The sequence below is a fragment of the Castor canadensis genome, chromosome 10 (genome assembly GCF_047511655.1).
Source record: "Castor canadensis chromosome 10, mCasCan1.hap1v2, whole genome shotgun sequence".
Classification (NCBI taxonomy): domain Eukaryota; kingdom Metazoa; phylum Chordata; class Mammalia; order Rodentia; family Castoridae; genus Castor; species Castor canadensis.
This window is the reverse complement of record NC_133395.1, coordinates 70,759,080-70,781,341: the sequence shown is the minus strand read 5'-3', so window position 1 is coordinate 70,781,341 and position 22,262 is coordinate 70,759,080. Positions and strand designations below refer to the sequence as shown.

General features: G+C 33.5%; 1 protein-coding gene across 5 annotated transcripts in view; it reads left to right on the top strand.

Annotated features, from left to right (window-relative positions):
- Positions 1-22,262, top strand: part of Nbea (neurobeachin) — a 643,202-nt gene that overhangs the window by 109,174 nt on the left and 511,766 nt on the right. For 4 of the 5 annotated variants that reach the window (XM_074043550.1, XM_074043551.1, XM_074043549.1 and 1 more), the window contains one exon: positions 19,168-19,276. In XM_074043550.1, the coding sequence (XP_073899651.1) occupies positions 19,168-19,276 (109 nt within the window). Of the gene's footprint in view, positions 1-16,880; positions 16,987-19,167; positions 19,277-22,262 lie in introns of all 5 variants that reach the window. The other variant, XM_074043553.1, reaches the window with a different exon arrangement.

Genomic DNA, 22,262 nt, shown 5'->3' with positions numbered 1-22,262 from the left:
GGAGTGGTTTTTTTTTTTAGTGGCGAGAATTACAGTTCTTTGTGGTAAAAGGATGTGAAGAATATTGGGGATGTGGTGGCACAATAGTCTTAAACATAGCTCTTACTAACTGGTGATGTACCACCTCCCATCTGCCCATATCTGACCATATTGTATAATCCTGCTCCATTAGCATGCTACAAACAGAAAGTGGGGACTCAGAATTTCTTGGTGGTGGTGGGGACAGTTGGGTCATCTTAGTTTGGAACTTCATTTAAGTCATTAAGAATTAAAAATTGTGGTTCCAGTTATGAGTAATATGAAGTGAGCATACTCCGTTTCCCTTACTCAATAAAAGACCAAAACAATCTAAAATGCTTTAATGCACAGAACAGTGAAGCAGTTTTTGAGCTCTGAAGAGTACACAGTAGCAGGTTGATTGTTGAAGAAAAGCAGAATTCATGGTACCTTTGAGTTGGTAGTGAGCTCACTATATGTTTTGCCCCTCCACTATCCCCAGAGTGAACTAAATGCTCTGGAATCAGAGACTTGAGCACTGGGATGCAGTGTGTGTAAGAAAGAAAGCCCCAAGAAAAACCCTGTAGTCCTAATGTAGAAGAGCCTTGTTATTTTTCTTTACCCTACCCTTTTATGTCCTAGCCTCCATATAGTCTCATTACAATGGAGGCAGAGGCACCAATAGAGCCAAAACTATACAAGCCAAAACTCTGAAGGAGGGATAGTCTTCCCTTGGATCAGTGCAGTTAGTGCCCCAAGTGGTTGAAACAAACACCTGTGAGTTTTTTGATCAATCTGTCTTCCTGCTGGTGGCTCTAGATGTAGGCATAATTATAGAAGTACTCTGTATAGTGGGAAAACAAAAGTAACTACGATAGGAGCAACTATGTTGAGAAAGAATAAAGTTGGAATAATTACACTTCCTAGCTTTAAGACTTACTAAAAAGTTATAGTAATGAAGACATTATGGTATTAGCACATGTATTAGTGAGTCAGAATAAAATCCCACACATTTATGGATAAAAGGTAATTCAGTGAATAAAGAATTGTCATATGCCAATAAATGAGGCTCTACCTAAAACCGTACACATCACACAAAAATTAACTTAAATATTAAACTTAGATTTATAAAAAAGAAACACAGAACATTTAGAGGAGACATAGAAAAAAACTTTTGTAACCTATGCTAGGCAAAGCATTCTTAGACATGACACCAAAAGTGTGATTCATAAAAAAAGTTGATAAGTTTGGTGAAACTTTATCAAAGTTAGTATTTCTGCTTTGCAAAACATGGAATAAAAAGACATGATATGGATTGGAAAAAGGATAATAGCAAACCTTTTATTTGATAAAGGGTTAAAGTCAAGAGTATTTGAAGGAGTCTCAACCTTCAACAGTAACAAAGCAATCTAGGCTTTGTTAAAACAAAAACTTCAAACTGATAACTTCACCAAGAAAATGTCAGAGTGGCTCAAGAAATTATGTTAAACATCATTAGTCAATGGTAAATATATATTAAAACATTATGAGATAATATCATAAACCTAATTGAAGGAATAAAATAAAAAATTACTTTCAGTGGCTCTTCCTAGTGTGCTTACTATTGCCATGCAGGGGAATTATCTTAGTAGAGGTCTTATAGTCAAATCTCTTGGCATGGAAAGACAGAAGATCCTGCATTTTATGTCTCCAAACCCCAAAGGCTTTCCCACCTCCTCTAGCTAAATAAGTGAACACTACAAGAATAATTTGGACCCAGAAAGCTGGTTGTAACTGGTACTTAGATTCATGGACATAAATGTACCTGAGTGGGGAGTGCAAGCTGTGTGGAAGAAGGGAGCCATGGGTGAACACATCTGTGGATTTGCAGCCCAAATTCTAGAAAGAAGAGAACAGCAGCAGGGGTGCTGGGAAAGAGATTGCAGGGCACAAAGGATCACTCAGCCCTGTCATTTGCCCATCCAGGGCAAAATGCTTTGTCATGACAGTTTTGTATCTCTCTGAGGATCAGAGAGATTGGTAGAAACAAGGTACTGCTCAGGAATTTTTCACACCAAACCTGTATAGGCAGAGCACCTCTGGTGCTCCCATGTGTTCAACTGGAGGTTTCTCTGATCAATGGAGGGCAGAACCTGTGCTCTCTGCATTAGTTAACCTGCACATGGAAAAATGCTGATAGAAATTCAAGCTAGCAAGTAAGACATGACTACTCAGCCTGCAAAACAACACTTTCTTGTCTAATTTGTTTGGACGTCCAAGACAAAAATTGCAAAAGAAAAGCCTGGGGAAGGGCAGGGAAGAAGAAATCCGTCATCTTCTCCTTTGTAAAGAAGAATTAAGACTGGTGCGGGTTTTGTTTGCTTGTTTGTTTTGTCTTTCTCGGTACTTGTCTTACTGTGTTCTCCATCACTGTTAATTCCTATTTTTACTGTGATTTTTTTATTAGTGTATATTATAGTATCATGAGGTTTCATTGTGCTAATTTTATGGTTGTGTATAGTGTACTTTGAAAAAGTTCACCCCTCCATTGTATTTGTTTAATCTTCCTCCTTCCTTTATTAAAGTGTTCGGTAGGTTTCATTATTCTATCTTTATATATCACATACTTTAATCCTTTTCACACTGCCTCCCTTCCCTGTTCCTTGTTCTTCCCCACTGTAGACAGTCTCCGTTTTACACTTATGTCTTCTTCTTATTATTATAATCATCATCATCATCATTTTGGATGTAGATTCCATATATGAGCGAAAACATGCACTTTTGACCTATTTGAGCTGGGCTTATTTTGTTCAACATGATGATCTCCAGTTCCATCCATTTTCCTGCAAATGACATAATTTCACTCTTCTTTTACTGGTGGCCAGGCAGTGCTGGAGTTTGAACTCAGGGCTTCTTGCTTACTGAACAGGCACTCTATTGTCATGCCTCTGGTTATTTTGGAGATAGGATCTCACTTTTTTCCCAGATTGGCCTGGACGTCAGTCCTGTTTTACACTTCCCACCATATCTGGTATGATAGGCACATGCCACATTGTGCTTTTTTTCTGTTAAGTTGAGGTCTTACAAATTTTTTTGCTCAGGCTGGCCTTGAATCATGATCCTCCTAATCTATCCTCCCAAGTACGGAGAATTAAAGGCGTGAACCACTAGTACTTTGCTGATTTCTTTATGGTTGAATAAAACTTCAGTGTGCATATATACCACACTTTTTTATCCATTTATTTCTTGTTGTGCACTTGAGCTTATTCCATAGTTTTGTTGTTGTAAATAGTGCTACTGTGAACATAGTTGTGCATGTATCTATCTTGTATGTTGTTTTACATTCCTGTGGATGTATGCCCAAGAGTGACATAGCAGGGTCAAAAGGTACATTTATTTTTAGTTTTTCTGATGAACTTGCATACTAATTTCCATAGTGGTTCACTAATTTACATTATCACCAGTGTTGTATAAAGGTTCCTTTTTTCTCTGCATCCTCACCATGTTTTTGTTTTCCTGGTGATTGCTATTCTCACTGGGGTGAGATGGGATTTCAGTATAGTTTTGGTTTGCATTTCCTTTATGGCTAAGAATTTTGAACATTCCTTCATGTATTTATTAGTTATTTTTACTTCTTCTGAGAACTGTCTGTTTAATATATTTGGTTTTAGCTCTTTGTATATTCTTCATATTAATCCTAAATATGTTCATAGCTGGCAAAGATTCTCTTTCATTCTGTGACTTTTGTATTGATTATAGTAATAGTTTCCTTTAATGTGCAGAAGCCTTTTAATTTGATTCAGTCCTATTTGTCAATTCTTGCCGTTTTTCATGAGCAATTGCCTATGCGTATATCTTCCAGTATTTTTCTGTAGTAGTTTCAAAGTTTCACATCTTCCATTAAAATCTTTTATCCATTTTGAAAATATTTTTCTACAGTGTAAGATATTGCCTTATAGTTTAAGGCTTCTGTATAAATAACCAGTTTTTCTAGCACCATTTGTTGATGAGGCTATATTTTCACCAATGTATGCTTTTGGCTCCTTTGTCAAACATCAGATTTCTGTAGCTGTGTGGGTTTATTTTGGGTCTGTTCTATTGGTCTTCATGTCTGGTTTTGTGTGGGGATCATGTTGTTATTGTTACTATGAGTCTGTAGTATAATAAAGTACAGTATTGTGAGACTTCTAGCATTACTGTTTTTGCTCTGGATTACATTTGCTATTCAGGGTCTTTTTATGCTTCCATTTGAATTTTAGGATTGATTTTTCTATTTCTGTGAAGAATGACATTGGGATTTTGATAAGAATTACATTGAATCTGTAAGTTGCTTTAGATCATATAGCCATTTTCTAATAATTGTCCCAATCCATGAACATGGAGATCTTTCCATCTTCTTCTGTCTTCTACAGTTTCTTTCTTCAGGGTTTTATAGTTTTTTATGTAGAAGTTGACCATCTCTAATTTGATTCTTCCTTTCCTATTTGAATCCTTTTCATTCCATTCTCTTGCCTTATTACTCTGGCTAAGAATTCCACCACCATATTAAAGAAAAATGGGGAGAGTCAACACCTTCATCTTGTTCCTGACTTTAGAGGAAATTGTTTCACATTTTCTCCAGTTAGTATGATGTTGGATATAAGTTTGTCACATATTGTCTTAAATTCATGTTGAGATACATTCGTCAGTTCCTAGTTGCATCAGAGTTTTTATCACAAAAGGGTGTTGAATTTTGTCAAAGGCTTTTTCTGCATCTATTGAGATGACCATATGATTTTTTTTGGACTTGATTCCATTTATGTGCTCTGTTACATTTATTGATTTGCTATCTTGAACCATTCTCACATTCCTGGAATGAAACCACCTTGATCATGGTGTATGATCTTTCTAATGTGTTGTTGAATTGGGTTTGCAAGTATTTTGTAGAGAAATTTTGCATCTATGTTCACTAAGGAAATTAGTAAATATTTTTGTTTGTTTGTTTCCTTACTGAGTTTTCGTATCATGGCAATACCTGCTTCATAGAACAAGTTTTGTCTGTAGTGTCATATAATTCTGAAGTTTCTTTGTTGATTATTTTGTCTTGATGACCTATATATTGGTGAAAGTGGGGTATTGACTTCTCCATTATTATTGTGTTGGAGTCTATCTGTGTTTGTAAGTCTGGTAGTGTTTGTTTAGTGAAGTTAGGTGTGACAACATGATGTATATATGCTAATAATTATCTCTTCTAAACTAATTTTGTTTTAAGGTCTTTTATCAGATATGAATATACCTACTTCTTTCTTCTTTTGAACATTTGCTTGGGAAGTCTTTTTCTATCCTTTCTCCATAAGCCTATGTATGCCTTTGTCAGTGAGATGCATTTCTTATAGGCAACAGATCATGTGGTCTTGCATTTTTATTCCAACCCATCATGTATGTCTTTTGATTGGAAGATTGAGACAATTAACATTCAGTGTTAATATTGAAAGTTTTGTGTTATTTCCTGTCATTTTGTTGTTTTGTGATATTTGCTTCTTTCCTAGTCCCCATTTTATAATATACTTGTTTAGTGTGGTTTATTCTTTTTCTGGTTGTGTTTTTTTTTCCCTTCTGTGTATATGATCGCTGTAATTACCTTCTGCAGTGCTGGCATAGTGGCCACGAGTACTTATTAATTTAGTTTTGGTTTACTGGAATTTGAGAAATAAAGACTTTCCATAAATGAAAGAAATTCATGACCACCAAGCCAGTATTGCAGAAGATACTTAAAGGAATCCTACACACAAATGAGGAATAAGCATAGTCACAATCATGACAGCTCAGGAATGAGTAAAGTTCATGAGAGGAATATATAAACAAATGAGACTTAGGAAAGTATAAAACATGTTCAACTCAGAAAACCACCAAACCCCTAACATGAACAAACAAGAAAGAAAAGAACAAATAGTACTTGAGTTAACCAGGGAAAAAACAAAAAGAACAAAAATCACAGGAATCAGCAAATATCTCTCAGTAATAATCCTAAATGTAAATGATTGTAACTCTCCAATTAAAGACATAGACTGGTTGATTGAATTAAAAAATCATCTTTTTAAAAAAATTTTGTCTGCAAAACACATAACTCACTAGGAAGGAAACACAGACTAAAATAGAAAGAAACCAAATTAGTCAAAAGAGACAAAGAAGGAAACTACATATTAATAAAGAGAACAATCTATCAAGAAAGTATAAGAAATACAAATATACATGCACTGAACTTTAGTGGACCAATTTTATAAAACAAACACTATTAGACATAAAGGGACAGACAGATAGGTCCTGGTATGGTAACAGTGGGTAACTTTAAAGGCCCCACTCTCATTAGCAGATCTTCCAGACACAATTTAACTGAGGAACTTTGAAGATAAGCTGTATTATATTTCAGTGAACTTAATAGACCTCTGTAGAGCATTCCATTTAACAGCTGCACAGTACACATTCTTTTCAGCATGCCATGTATCTTATCTGTTCTCCAAAATAGACTGCATTTTAGGTCATAAAGCAACTCTTACCAAGGTGAAACAAAAAAATGAAATAATTTTTTGTATTCATAATGTAATAAAATTAGAAATCAATAGAAGAGAAACTGTAGAAACTATGCAAACATGGAGATTTGAACAATACACTTTTGAATGTTGAGTGGGTTATAGAAGAAATCTTGAAGTTTAAAGAATTCCTTGAATCAAATGAAAATGAAAACACAAGTTACAAGATCCTTTAGGAACATATCGCAGACAGTTCTAAAGGGGTGTTTATAGCTAACAAAATCAAAAGGATCTCAAATAAATGACCTAATGATGCATATAAAGGACTTAGGAAAATAAGAACAAACCAAACCCAAAATTAGTAGACAGAAAGAAATAACAAAGGACTGAGTGGCAGTTAATGAAATTGAGACCAAAAGAATAATACGAAGAATCAATAGAACAAAGAGATAGTTCTTTGAGAAGATATACAAGATTGAAAAGCTATACCTATACCTAAGGAGAGAAAGAGAGGCAAAATTAATAAAATTAGAGATGGAAAAGTAGATATTGCAATAATAATACTGAAATCCAGATGGTTATTAGGGAACATTTTGAAATTTTACATTCTAATAAATTGAAAATTAAGAAGAAATGGATAAATTTTTAGACATGTCTGACCTGCCAGTATTGAACCAAGAAGACATTAAAAAATAAATTGCAACAGGATCAAAGCAGTAATAAGTTTCCCAACAATGAAAAGCCAGCGAATGAATGGATTCACTGCTGGATTCTATCAGATCCTTAAAGAAGAATTAACACCAATGCTCTTTAGACTATTCTATAAATCAGAAAGGGATGAAACACTTGCAAATGTATTCTGTGGAGACAGTTATTAATTACCTTGATACCAAAACTGCATAAGGACACAAGAAAAATCTATAAAACAATTTCTCCGATGATCTTGAATGCAGAAATCCTCCATGAAATATTTGCAAGCTAAATTCAACAACACTAAAATAACACATTATTAAAAACATATACCACAATCAAGTTGCTGTTATTACAGGGATGCAGGTATAGTTCAACATATGCAAACCAATAAACAAAATACAGCATATAAATAGCAACAAGGGAAAAATCACATGATTATCTCAATACATGCAGAAAAAAAGCCTTGCACAAAATTCAACATCCCTTCATGATAAAAACCCTGAGGAAATTAGGAATGGATAGTTCAAACCTCAATATAATAAAAGATATATATCACATATTTATGGCTAACATTATACTGAATGGGGAAAACTGAAAGTATTTCTTTTAAATCAGATGGAGACATGGGCATTCACATGTCACTGTTGTTCAATACAGTACTTGAAATCTTAGAACAATAAAGCAGGAGATTGAAATAAAAGGGATACAAAAAAGACAGAAAGAAGTCAGTTTATCCCTATTTGCAGACCATATGATCCTAAACTTAAAATGCACTAAGGACTCTACCAGGAAACTTAAATATGATACTTTGAACATTATAGCAGGATACAAAGTAGCTTTTCTATATACCAGTATCAAACATACTAAGAAAAGAATCAGAGCAATGGCATTCACTATAATTTCAATAAAAACAGGAAAACAAAACAAAACAAAAAACTAAGGAATAAACCTAACCAAGAAAGTAAAAGAACTCTATACTGAAAACTGTAGAACATTGAAAAAAGATTTTGAGTAAGACACTGAAAATAATGGCTATGTTATTGATAGAGATGTACAGATTCACTGCAATCTCTATGTAAATTCCAATGACATTCTTCTAGAAACAGAAAAAGCAATCCTAAAATTCATATGGAAGGACAAAACACATTTAACAGCCAAAGCAATCCTGAGCAACAAAAGCAGTGCTAGAGATATAACAGTATGTGATTTCACATTATATTATAGAGTCATAGTAACAAAATCAGAAAAGTATTGGGACAAAAACACACATGAAGATCAATGTGATAGAACAGAGGATCTAGAAATAAACCCATGTAGCCTGTAGGTATCTGATTCTCAACAGAGGTACCTAACCTGCCTTGGAGGAAAGACAGCCTCTACAATAAATGGAGCTGGGAAAAATGAATTTTCACATGTAGAAGACTGGAAGTAGATCCCTCTCATCTTTCACAAAAATCCATTAAAAATAGATCAAAACCTGTCGAAACTATTCCAGGAATGAGTGGAGGGAGGGATCAAGGAGAATGATGGAAGGGGTGAATTCATGTATGGTATATTTGATATATTATAAGAACTTTTGTAAATTCCACAATGTACCCCCACCCAGCACAACAATTAAAAAAAGTTAAAAAAAAAATCCCAGTACTGCCAAAAAATAAAAAAGCCTTTGTTTTTGTCCCTAAGCCTGGATACCAGGAATATAAGAAGATTAGGTGTGCATTGAAAGATGGGAAGGACCTAGAAAGACTGGCTTGGAGTGTAATATTCAAAATGTTTGTTAGGATGATAAGGAATAAAAATGTACCACATTTTGACTTCAGAAAAAAAAAACAAAAATCAAAGACCTTAATGTAAGACCTGCACCTTTGAAACTACTATAGAAAAAAGGAAAACACTTCAAGTTATAGGTATAGGCAGTGACTTTCTGAATAAGAGTCCAATAGCTCAGAAAAATAATATGAGACATGACAATGGGATCATATCAAATTAAAAAGCTTCTGCACAGTTTCCATAGTGAAAAAAACAGCCAACAGGATGGGGGAAAAGTTTTACTAAGTATCCACCTGATAGAGGATTAATACCTAGAATGTATTTTATTTTATTTTACTTTGTTTTTTATTTTTATTTATTTATTTATTTTTTAATTTTTTTATTATTCATATGTGCATACAATGCTCATTTCTATCCCTCAGCCCCCACCCCCTCCCTTACCACCCACTCTGCCCCCCTGTGTCTACCCCCCACCCCCTCGACATCTGGCAGAAACTATTTTGCCCTTATCTCTAATTTTGTTGAAGAGAGAGTATAAGCAATAATAGGAAGGAACAAGGGTTTTTGCTGGTTGAGATAAGGATGTGTTTTGAATTTGGCTTGCCATTACTTTGTTGAGGATTTTTGCATCAATGTTCATTAAGGATATTGGCCTATAGTTCTTGTTTTTGGAGGTGTCTTTGCCTGGTTTTGGGATAAGTGTAATACAGGCTTCATAAAATGTGTTAGGCAGTTTTCCTTCCCTTTCTATTTCGTGGAACAGTTTAAGGAGGGTTGGTATCAGTTCTTCTTTAAAAGTCTGATAGAATTCAATAGAGACTCTATCAGGTCTCTGTACTGTGTGCAATTAAGTATTTTCTGGCTTGTAATAATAGCACTAGTGATATTTAGAATGGAAGGGTGAGAGGGGTTGGAAAACAAAGAAGTTAAAGGAAAAGGGAAAAACAATCAGAAGAAAAACAAAAAAATTTTCACAGATATAAACAGGGAGAGACAGTGTACTAATGAACCGTAAGCTGAAAAGGCATTAGAGAGACAGAGAGAGGATTGAAAATAAAAAATAAAAAGAATAAAAAATAAGAATAAAAATAAAAAATAAGTAAATGAAAAAAAATACATAAAAAAAAAAGAATCTCCAAGTTCAAATGCAATGAAGTTGCAGTCTTAATAATTTTGGTGTTCGTCCCTCAGCCTCCATTCTTGGAGATGGTGCCTCAGATGTTGTTCTGTAGTTGTCTCATCAAAGGGGAAAAATAAAGGGGAAAAACAAAATACAACAAAACCACACAAACCAAAACAAAAAAAACCCCACAAAGTGTCCCAAGTTCAAATGCAATACAGTTTCAGTAAGATTTTCAGCATGCAGGTGTAGTTCGATTGTTTTCTCATCAAAGGTAGGGAGAGAGAAAAAAAAGAGTCTGGAGACAGTTCTGTGAATGGTATATGCGGCTGAGGCTTGCCTGCCCACTGCTGTCAGCCTGCTGTTGCTGGTGGCATTATTTATTCATATCTCTGGGGTGAGCTTAGCACTCACCTGGCCCCGCAGGCTTTGTTTACTCAGAGTTTCTCCTGTGCCTGAGCCACTGCTGCAAGCTTTCCCCTTTCCAAGCACACTGGAGGAGGTGACACTGCACCCACTTTCTCAGGCCTGCGTGTTTGTTTACAGCTCACATGGGAAGTGGGTCTTTCCCCCTCTCCTGTGGAGTTTTCCTCCCACCGCTGCTTTTACAAGCTTTCCCGCTCCTGATTGCTGGGCGTGCACTGCTGCTACTGCCGGCTGGCATGTTTGTTTACAGCTCACGTTGGAGGTGGGTCTTCCCCCCTCTCCTGTGGAGTTTTCCTCTCTCTGCCACTCTCACAAGCTTTCCTGCTCCTGGTTGCGTGCTGCTGCTCCTGGCCTCTCCAGCCAGGCCCGGCTTGTTTATTTACAATTCTGAGGGATTCCCCTCCCTCCCTTTGGTGCTAGGGCACCCCACCCTCCTTGCTACATGTCTTTATTGTTCTTATTGCTTATTACTCAGTTTCTCTTTTTTCCCTGGGTGGGGGGTCAGTCTGTCGAGGGGGCTATGCTGATCTGGCCCAGGGTTGTCTGTAGGAGTACGGTGTACCACTTAGCTCACTTTGTGGTCCACTTCTTCCCAAGCTGCCCCGGGGCCCTCCTGGTTTCTCCATTCAATGTGAAGTGAAGATGCTCTGTGCAGGCTGGAGGTGTGGAGGGGTCAAAGTTTTGCCTCTTCTCGGTGGCCTTGCCTGCAAAGTGTGTCTCCAGCATCTTTCCAAGATTTCACGTTAGGAGTCACGCCTTCTGCTTCCTCCTTCTAGCCACCATCTTGGAATCTCCACTAGAATGTATTTTAAAAAACTCAAATGGCCATTTTTAAGAAAATAAACAGAAACAAATGGTGTAATTGTGTGGGGATGGGTCGGGGGAGGGACACATATGTAGTTTTGATGGGAATGTAAGTTAATTCAACCACCATAAAAATCAGTATGGAGGTTCCTCAAAAAGCTAAAACTAGAACTACTGCTAACACCACTGCTGGGATATATATCTGAAGGAATCATGGTCATTGTACAATAGAAATACCTGCACATCCCTATTTATTGAAACACTATTCACAGTATCAATGATACGGAGTCAGTTTAGGTGCCCATCAAAATGTGAAAGAATAAAGAAAACATGGTGTGTATATATATATATATATATATATATATATATATATATATACATACACATATATATGTGTATATATATATATATATACACACACACACACACATATATGCATATATATATACACACATGTACAGTGGAGTATTGTTCATCAATAAAGAGAAGAATGAAATTATATCAATTGCAAGAAAATGGATGAAACTAGAGATCATCAACTTAAGGAAAATAATCTGGGCTTCAAAAGACAATCATCCCATGTTTTCTATCATATGTGGAATCTAGAAATAACATAAAAGATATTAAAGTAAAAGAGGGGTAATTGGTCAAACAGCAGGAGGGAGAGGGGGACAAAAGACACTGATGCGTATAAATGTGATCAAGTTATATTATAAACATATATGGAAATGTAACGAGAGCAAATACTTTGTACAATTAATTAATGTTAATAAATTATATGTTAATAAATCTTGGCAAAGACATGCAGTGCAACTGGACTACAATGTTTCTGAAATTACCAAATATTAACACCACTCTGGAATATGGTTTGGCAATTTATTCTAAAGTTAAACATACACATACATACTTTATTTTCCTACTTTGTGTGTATATTTATGACAGAAGAATGAAAACTGTTTACATACAAACCTTTATTTGAATCTTTAAAATATCCCTGGTCACACATGCCCTATTCACTGTAACCCAAAAGTTCTTTACAGATGAGTGGGTACTCTAAATGATACCTTCATACAATGGAATAATACTCCTCAATTTAAAAGGAGTGAACTCTAGATATATGTATCTACTTGGATGAATCTCAAAAGGTAATATGCTGAGGTCAAGAAGTGGGTTTCACTTTGAAGCTAGTGCAGGGAATACACTGAAACTATTGGGCTTAGGCAATGACTTCTTAAATAGAACTCAAATGACTCAGCAACTAAGTGAAAGGATTGAGAAATGGGACTACATGAAACTAAAAAGATTTTACTCAACAAAAGAAAGGGTCACCAGATTGTAGAGGCAACTCACAGAATGGGAGAAAATCTTTTCAAGCTATACATCTAACAAAGAGATTAATAGCCAGAGGGAGCTCAAAAATTAAACTCCCCCAAAAAATCAATGGCCCAAAGAAGAAATGAGCCAATGAATTGAACAGAGCTGTTTCAAAGGAAGAAGTCCAAATGACCAAACAAACAAACAAACAAACAAACAAAAAAAACCAACAATAACAACAAAAACAAAAACCCAAATGAAGAAATGCTCAACATCCCTGGCCACTAAGGAAATGCAAATCAAAACCACATTAAGATTCCACCCCACTTCTGTTATTATGGCTACCATCGAGAACACAAACAACAACAAATGTTGGTGAGTTGTGGGTAAAAAGGAATCCTCATACACTACTGATGGGAATATAAATTAGTACACTCTGGAAAACAGTATGGAGGCTTGTCAATAAAACTAAATATAGAACTGCCATCTGATCCAGTAGTACCACTCATAGGGACATACCCAAAGGAATATAAGTACAAAAAGGACACCTCCACATCCATGCTTATTGAAGTGTTATTCACAGTAGCTAAGCTATAGAAACAGCCAAGATGCTCCACAATTGATGAATGGATTAAGAAAATGTGGTATTTATATACAGTAGAATTTTATTCAGCCACAAAGAAGAATGAAATTTTGTTGTTTGCAGGTAAATGGGTGGAACTGGAGAACATTGTCTTAGGTGAAGTTGGCCAGGTTCAGAAGCCATTAAGGCTACATGTTTTCTGTCATATATGGAATTTAGACATAATACAAATACAAGCAATATTATGAAAAACAGGTCATGCTAAGGGGAGTTTGCTACAATATGGTTGATGTACTCTCCATAAAAGAATGAGTATAGAAGTTTTAAACCTGCTGAAATCATCATTGGAAGGGGATGAGGGTAGAAAGGAGAAAAATAGAGGGGATGAACCAATTTGAGTTATAATGCATATATACATGGAAATGTCACAATGAAACACCATCCAAAGCTATCTTAAACAAAAGGGTTGAACAGGAAGGCAGAACAGGTCCTATCTGGGATGTTGCTACCAGTGGGAGGGGAAGGATATAAGGAAAGTGTGTAGGAGAATGAATATGGTGTAAATACTGTGTATAAAGATGGAAAAGTGAGACTTGTTGAAACTATTCCAAGAATGGGGAAGAGTAGATAAAGAGAATAATGGAGGGGGTGTATTCAACTATGATATATTGTTAGGACTTTTGTAAATGTCACAATGTACCCCCAGCACAACAATAAAATTATAATTAAAAATTTTTAAAAAGTAGCGGGTGTCAGAGGATACATAATGATTCCATTTATTTGACATTCTTAAAATGGCAAAACTCTAGTGATAGAGAATAGATAAATTTCAGAGGTTATGGGGATTGTTGTAGTATGGCTGCACGTCTGTTAAGGGTAAGCACAAGTAAATTATTTTATCAAACTTGTCTGTATTTTGATTTTGATGATGGTTAAATCTACGTAACTGTTAGCATCCTTAGAAATATACACCAAAAAAATTAGTCTTTTTTCATGATCATTTATAAATGAAATTAATTATAAAAAGAATAGAAAAGCTCTTGGCATATATGAAACCTAAGTAACACACGTTTCAGCTTTTTGTACGTTCAGATGTTTTTCTATTTATTTTCTTGTATTTGCAAACTTAAGCATTTCTAGGATATGTTGTTAATCTTGCTTCTGTCAGATAGTCTGGGTCTTGGCTAAAAGTAGATCCAGCACCAGGATAAAGGACTGACCATTTTGCCTTATTGCTGGGGTATGTTTAGACCTTGAAGGACAGTTAGAGTGTGTATAAATATTTAAGCCCATGTATAATGATCTTAACTTCTATGTGTTTCCACTTTTTAACTTCTTTGGTTCTGATTAGGTGTTAAGAAGATATATAATTAAAATTTCTAAAGTATTTATGGTTATAATGGTGGTGGCCATTGGCAACATGTCCAGAAAGTTTCCATAAAGGGGTTAGGGTACTTAATTTATTTTCAGAGGTATTATGAGGGGTGCAATTAAACTACAGAACTATCAGACTTGGAGACTTTTTTTTTCCCATTTGTGTATATTTAGTAAATGCTGAATATCTTTACTAAGTATTTGAAAGGAGCTTATATGAAGACTTTTTTGTTTTTAGACTGTACATTCTGTCAGATACCCTAGAGTAATGTATAGCAGTATATCATAGGAGGTTTAAAATTCCTTTGCATGTATACACTTTAAAATTTTGTTTTCTTCATCACACAAATTGACATATTTAAATTACAATTTTTTAGAAATTGAGTTTTTTGTATTTGTCTGAAATAGGCCAATGAAACATAAAGTGGAAATATTAATGAAATAAAGAAATAATGTATAACATTATACCTTTTAATAAAGCCTCTTCAGGATGATCAGAGAATCCATGACCGTGGTAGCAATTGTTTAAGTGTGCCTGCCTCTTTATCAGGTTGAAAGAAAAGTTACTGAGAAGAATTTCATGGACAAAGGCAGGCTTAGTGATTTCTTGTGCTATCCAGTACATTCCATCTGTCTTTACATTTTACTGTGTTGCACTCCATTGTTTTCCTTATTTGATTCTACAGATCACTGTTCTTTGGGCATGAAGCTCTGTTTGATCTCTACACTAAAGAATGTACAGTTGTGTGTCAGGATTTCATTGCATATGTAGGGAGTGGCTTTTGAGATTGTATTTTGAAGAGTGCCTTGTCTAAAAGTAATTGCTAAATATACTTGCAGTTAGAAACTTTTGGTTAAGATCTTTCTAATTTTCAACTGTAAAGGAAGTTAACTGCTTTTTTGAGGTATTTTACATGGTTTTGTCACTGGCAGTTGTCTTTGCTGTGGACTTAAGTCATTTACAGTTTTATTTCTGCTGTGATCACTGTCATATGGAAAGAGTTTCTTTTGGTGACAGAGATAGCATAGAATATGATGTTAGATTAGATATTTTACATGATTTTGACCGTCTTCTGAAAGATTTTAGTTTGTTTTTAGGCTGCATAAGAGATGAAACCTTCTGAAAATGTTAAAAGGATTTTTTTCTTTTCTGATATTTTAAGTTTTACATGGAACTTAATCTACTTGTAAATTTATTTTGACAATTATTTTGCCTGTAGGGTTTCATCAAGAGATAAAATATGTCCTTTCAAAGAGGAAAAGAGGTGTTGAATCTCAGGGGGTTCTTTAGTTTTTCACATACATCAGTTACATTCTTCTTAAAAAATGTTTATTTAGTAAGTAAATTTAGCTGTGATACCATTTGTTTCAATACAAAGCAAAATGAAGCCAGTTTATCTTCTGTAAGCTGCCTTTGAAGTGAACTTAGGTTATCTATGAATTCTTAATGATTTCAGTTATTGACTAGGTGTATCTTTATGATGTATGTGTCTCTGGATACTAAAAGCACCTCAAAGATAATAGAACTTTTTGGATCATATTACATGAATTACCCTTCTTTAGTTATGTTGAAAAATTAAGTGGAAAAATTGATATGGATGAAATTGTAGTAAAATTAAGTCAGGCTCTACATTGATAAAAATTTTAATGGAATTCAAATATAATATGTATTTTCATTAAATTAGTTATTTATACATAGTCGCTGTATATTGTCAGGTATTTGTGGGCCAAGACTATAGTGGTATTTTATAATATGGATAGAAAGCTCTGGAGATAAATAAATATACTATTTCAGGTTTTATTATAATATTTCTTTCATTTTTCTAACTAGCCCTCGTATTTTTATGATACTTAAAAATATGATTTCCTAACTTATTTGAAGCTTATTAACGATTGGAAGATGGTAATTATTTTTAAGGAAAAAATCACAGTAGACTCTTACTGTCATTTTCCTTGAAAGGAGACAGTATTAAAAATCCTTAACTATTCCTGAAGTAGAATTGCTATTTACAAAATAAATGTTACAGCACTGTCTATTGAAAAGTTTAGCAATTTTATATCATGACATTAGTATGCTTTTTGTCTATCAAGTAAAATACTCTGACATTCTGTTTCTAGGTATTGCTATACTTTTCAAGAGAATATTCTATGTTGCATACATTAGTTTTGGCTGACACAGCCTACTTGCTTTTTGGCTTATCCTGTGTATTTAGATCCTCTACAGATGAACTGATGTGTTCTAGACAGGAAGTGGTATGTAGGAGATATAGGAATGGGCTGAAGTATCCTTTATATTTGCCTTTGTATCTAGGGGAGTTGGAAATAGGCAAGAATGGAGAGAAATTTTGTATGGCAGTACACAGAATTTTGCAAGTTTATTGTGAGCCCTGCAGCAATCCGATGCATTTTAGTTACTGGTAAGTTTGTTAAATTATGTTTGAAAATGTACCTCTTCGAAGATGGCCATCTTTTTACTGATACGTCCACCATGTCAAATGTACCTTAAGATTAAAAAAAAAAAAGATTTAGTATTGCTATTGCATTGGGTTTCAGGTATAAGTTTAAAATATTTTGGTTAGTGAATGCATTTGACTTTTCAATTGTTGTCATGGCTAATATAAAGTGAAATTAACATTTCATGGATAGTATTCTCATGTTAAGATTTTGGAATCATAATAAAATTTATATTTTTGTTTCTGTAATGGAACTCCACTGTATTTAGAGGGCATAGTTAATACATTATATGTTTGAGAATGACTACGTCTTCTGACATTAAAGACTTAAAAATACAAGGCATCCTTATAATTTTATATGGTTCTCCTAGGAGGGGGATTTATTCTAAGAAACACTTTTTTTCCTGCCTATTCTAATGGACCATAGGGACCATTGTGAGGCATTTCTAGTCTTTCTCTTTGGCAGTGCTGATGTTTAGGAACCTACTCCCCCAACATCCCCAAGATCAATAACATATACAGGGAAGAAGTCCATGAGCAGATTAGGAAATTGTGTAATCTCGATGATGTAGTCTTTTTTTTTTTTTTTTTTAATTTTCAAACTGTTAAGCAGAAGTGTTAGATGTAATACAGGACTTAAGTAATTATTTGGGAAGTGGCCTTGACTATTGATTCAGTTCTTTTAAAATGAACTAGATTGCTTATTAGCTGTGCTTCTTTACAGAAACAATAAAAACATCCCAAGAGATCCCTTGATAATTGTGTCTTTCTTTGACTAAAGACAAAATTGAAGAATATCATTGATTTGTGATATTAATTTATGTTTTTTGTGGTTTAAGGCTATAGGGCCAATTAATATAATTGAACTTTAGTATCCTGTAATCAAATGTTTTTTTCTGGGGAGGGTATTTTTGTTTTTTTGATATTATGTAGCTTGTCAAAGCATCAATTTAAAAAATCATGGTAATGATAATTTTGCTATTGGGTTCTGGTTATGAGAACATTTATGATTTTAACAAAAATAGCCACATTATCAGAGAAATGTGTTATTTGCCATTCGTATTGAAACCAGAAAAGCTAGAATAATTCAGAGAATAGAATAACCTCAGATTCTTTTAATAGTTGTTATGTTTTTCACATTACCAAATTTTCTTAATTACTGTAAGAATGAGGACTTCTGTGTTTAAAATGTATTTAGAAATTTGTAACTTTACCATTTCTTATGAATATAAATAGGCAATTTAAGGTATATTATAAAACATTTTATATACACATTTTAAATCTTGATAAAGTTTGGCTTATGCAATTATTATAAAAGTATATTAAGCACATATAATGAAGGAACATATATTTTCATTTTTGGGAATACTATATTCATGTTTTAGTACTGCTGGTTGAAAATTATGTAACTTTGTGAAGAAATACATTATCAAAGATTAATTCAATGCAGTCATTTATTTTCCTTTTGTTTCCTCATTCACTCATTCAACAGACATACCAAGTGCTTAACTGGTGTCTGGTTTGCTTGTTTTTATGTGTTTGTGTATACACTGTGTAGTAATTTAAAACTTTTCATTTCAATAGTACATGAGTCATTTCTTTTCTCTGCGCTCATGAACTTTTCTGAGGGCATATTGGACATAAGTGACATATTACATATTTCTTTGGGTATTTGTTAACAAAATGTTGACAAAAAGCAGGTCTTACTGATAACTTTATTTAAGAATAGGTATGTTCTTCCCAAACAATATTGCATACATCTTTAATAGTCTGTATAATTACTTGTCATTCAAAAAATATTATGGTAATGTCTTTACTAAAGAAAAATGATATATGTTTCTTATGTTAGATTTACTCTGAGTTGAAACACATATTTATATGGATAAAATTTGATGTTGAACTGTGGAATATTAAAAGTACATTGTTATTTCTAGTTTACTGTGTTTAATTTGAAAAGGATGAAATTTTTCTCATGTTTATGAGAAAATGTATTCTTGTAGAGTATAACATAAGAGTATTTGTCAGCAAAGTATAAATTTAAGTATGTTTGTTATCTTTTGGCATAAAAATTACTGAAATGGAATACTGTATTTATAATAAACATTTAATGATTACAAAACAAAATTATCTGTACTTTACATGCAGTGCTACTCTTTTGGCATTCCTGGTTGAACTACTTAAAAGTTCTGTAGCCATGCAAGAACAGATGCTGGGTGGAAAAGGCTTTTTAGTCATTGGCTACTTACTTGAAAAGGTAAGTGATATGTATTGATGGTTTTACTGTGTAGCTTTCATAGTTGGACAAATGAAAATTAGTAATTGTATTTTCTGTAACTTCCCTTTCCATTGATTGTATGGTGGTCATACTGTTTGCTTATTGAAGAACATTTTTATATTATGACTTAAATATAGGTGTAGATATGGAATTATAATGGGTGTTACAGAAGTAAATAATGAAAATTTTTAGTGATGGTACAAACTAAAGAAAAAGTCTCTCATACTTTTATCAAGTTACAGTATCGCTTCTCTTGTTTGTTTTTTTAAAAATGCTAGTTGTTCCTTTGCTCTCTTCACATTTGGTTTGTTTCCTAGAAATCTTCTCATTTTGTTTTGCTTTATTGGATTTACTTTTTGTGTGATTTTTCAATGACAAGATTAAAATCTTTGTTGTAGCAGAAATATTATTTTGTGCTCTGTCCTTAACATTTTAATATAGCAGCTTTTTCTTATCAATATGTACTATCAACATCATAAATTAAATGTGTGTAGTTTTTTTCCATGTTGTGTCATTTAAGTCACTGGTTTTTGTATTTTTGTTGGTAGTGGGATTTCAACTCAGGTCATGATGCTTGCTAGGCAGGCACTGTACCATTTGAGCCATGCCACCAGTACTGTTTATGTTCTTTTTAAATGATCTTCTTTACTTTAGTTGCAATTGAATATTATTATAATGAATGTTAATTTCTTATGGTTTCACAAGAGATTGATAGTTTCATGTGAATTCTTTTAACTATACATAGGAGATTTCTTGAATAGAGGATTATTTTTATAAGAAATATTTCTTGTCCTCATTAACACATTCTTATCAGTTAATTTTTCAATAATCTGAAAATGAAACTCTTTGAGAAATGGTAGAGGTAAGATGTCAACTAAGAAGAATAAACTTTTTTTTGTAATCATAGGAAAGAATATGGAGAAGACTTTTGGAGATAATATTTATTTCTTCTCCAATTGTGTTAAATTTGAAATAATTGTAACGGATGTTTCCTTTGAAACAAGTGCTACTTTCACTAAGGATTGGTGTTTCAAGAATGGTAGATGGATCATGGGCATCATTTCTTTATTGAGGCTTTTGTTCAGTAGCATTACTTAGAGTTCTATTACTTTTCCTTGGCTTATTTTTTAAATGATGATATACTATTTTTCTTGTATTTAGAGTATTAGAAATTATTTTTTCTATTTTATTTTTATTATTGTGCTGGGCATACACTGTGACATTTACAGAAGTTCTTCCCATATATCATAGCTAAATTCATCCCCTTCATCATTCTCCTCTACCCCATTCCTGGAGTAGTTTCAATAGGTCTCATTTTTCCACTTACAAACATGTAGAAGATACATTTTAATCTATATTATATATGAATTAGACATCATAAAATGCCTTTGCAAATTATTGTGTATGGCAGGATCACTGGGCCTATGAATCACAATACTTTCAATTTAACAATGGGCTTACTAGAATGTAATCCCATTATCTATATGTATTTAGATGATATAGAACCTTTTATTAAAAAGATGATTTTCCAGTGCATTGAAATCTAACCTTTGCTGTGAATCAGGTGACCCTATGAGAGCAGGATTGTTCTTCTTTGTGACATTACAATAGTATCTTAAATTATATTGCTTTTCGTGCATCTTGATGTCTGATAGTGTGTCATCTAACTTTATTGTTACTCTTTACGATTGCTTTCACTATTCTTTACTCTTTGCATTTGTATACATTTATCAGCTTGTCATTTTTTACCACAGAATTGTAGCATTTTCAGTTGATAGTATTGACATCTTTATTATATTAAATCTTTTAATTCATATACTTTTTATTTAGGGTCACTTTTTTGTAATGTTCTGCATAGAAAATTAGCTGTCTTTTTATTTATTCTCATCAAAGTTATTATTAGATGTTTTTGTATTTTCTATTTTTCATGTACATAGAAATACAATTGATGTTAATATTGAACTTTTAAATATTAATCTTGCTACTTCTCTGTTAATTATAGTAGTTTAGATTTTTAAAGAAATTTTCTTTGTAGATAGTAATACCATCTGAGACTAAGAGTTATATTTCTTTTAATATTTTCCTTTTGCTTTATTGTGCCATCTAAGAGTTTTAGTACAATGGTGAATAGAAGTTTTAATAATAGGCATCTCTGACTTATTTCTGATTTCAGACTTAGGGCTTTTAATTACTGTCCACTGAATAATATTTTCTATAGATTATCTTGTAATTTTTTTTTTCTTTTGGTGGTATTGGGGTTTGAACTCAGGGCCTATACCTTGAGCCACTCCATCAGCTCCTTTTGTGGTTGGTTTTTTTTAGTGCTGGGTTTTTTTAGAGATAGGTCTCACGAACTGTTTGCCCTGGCTGGCTTTGAACCACAATCCTCCTGGTTGCTCCTTCCAGAGTAGCTAGGATTATAGCCGTGAGCCACTGGCTATTTTGTAAATTTTTAAAAAATCAAATTAAAGAACTACGTATGGTTTGCTAAGAGTTTTCTTTGTAATAAACAGCTGAATTTTATCAAATGTTTTTCATGTTGTTTGACAGTGTGATGTTTTCATGTTTCTTAATTTGGTGGATTACGTTAATTAATATCTAAATATTAAATTCCCATTTACTCTCAAATCTACTCCTATTCCAATCTTGCTTTCATCTTTTTTACTTCCCTTACTATGGTTTATGTCCTTGTCACCAGTGGCTTTCTTGTTTTAGCCTTTGGTTATTTCTTTGTCTCTTACTTGGCCATTAACAACATTTTATTTGAACATTCTCTCTTTATAATTATCCAATGAGTTTATGTTGGCTTTCTTTCTTTGTTTTCTTTCTACTTCCTTATTCTCTCTTAGTAGTTCTTCCTTCCCTTTCTAAATTTTAAAGACTACCTCTTCTTGATGCTTAGTCCTAGAAAACTTTCCATTTTTCTATTTATATTTTATTCTAATTGAGCTCATCTATTTATTTG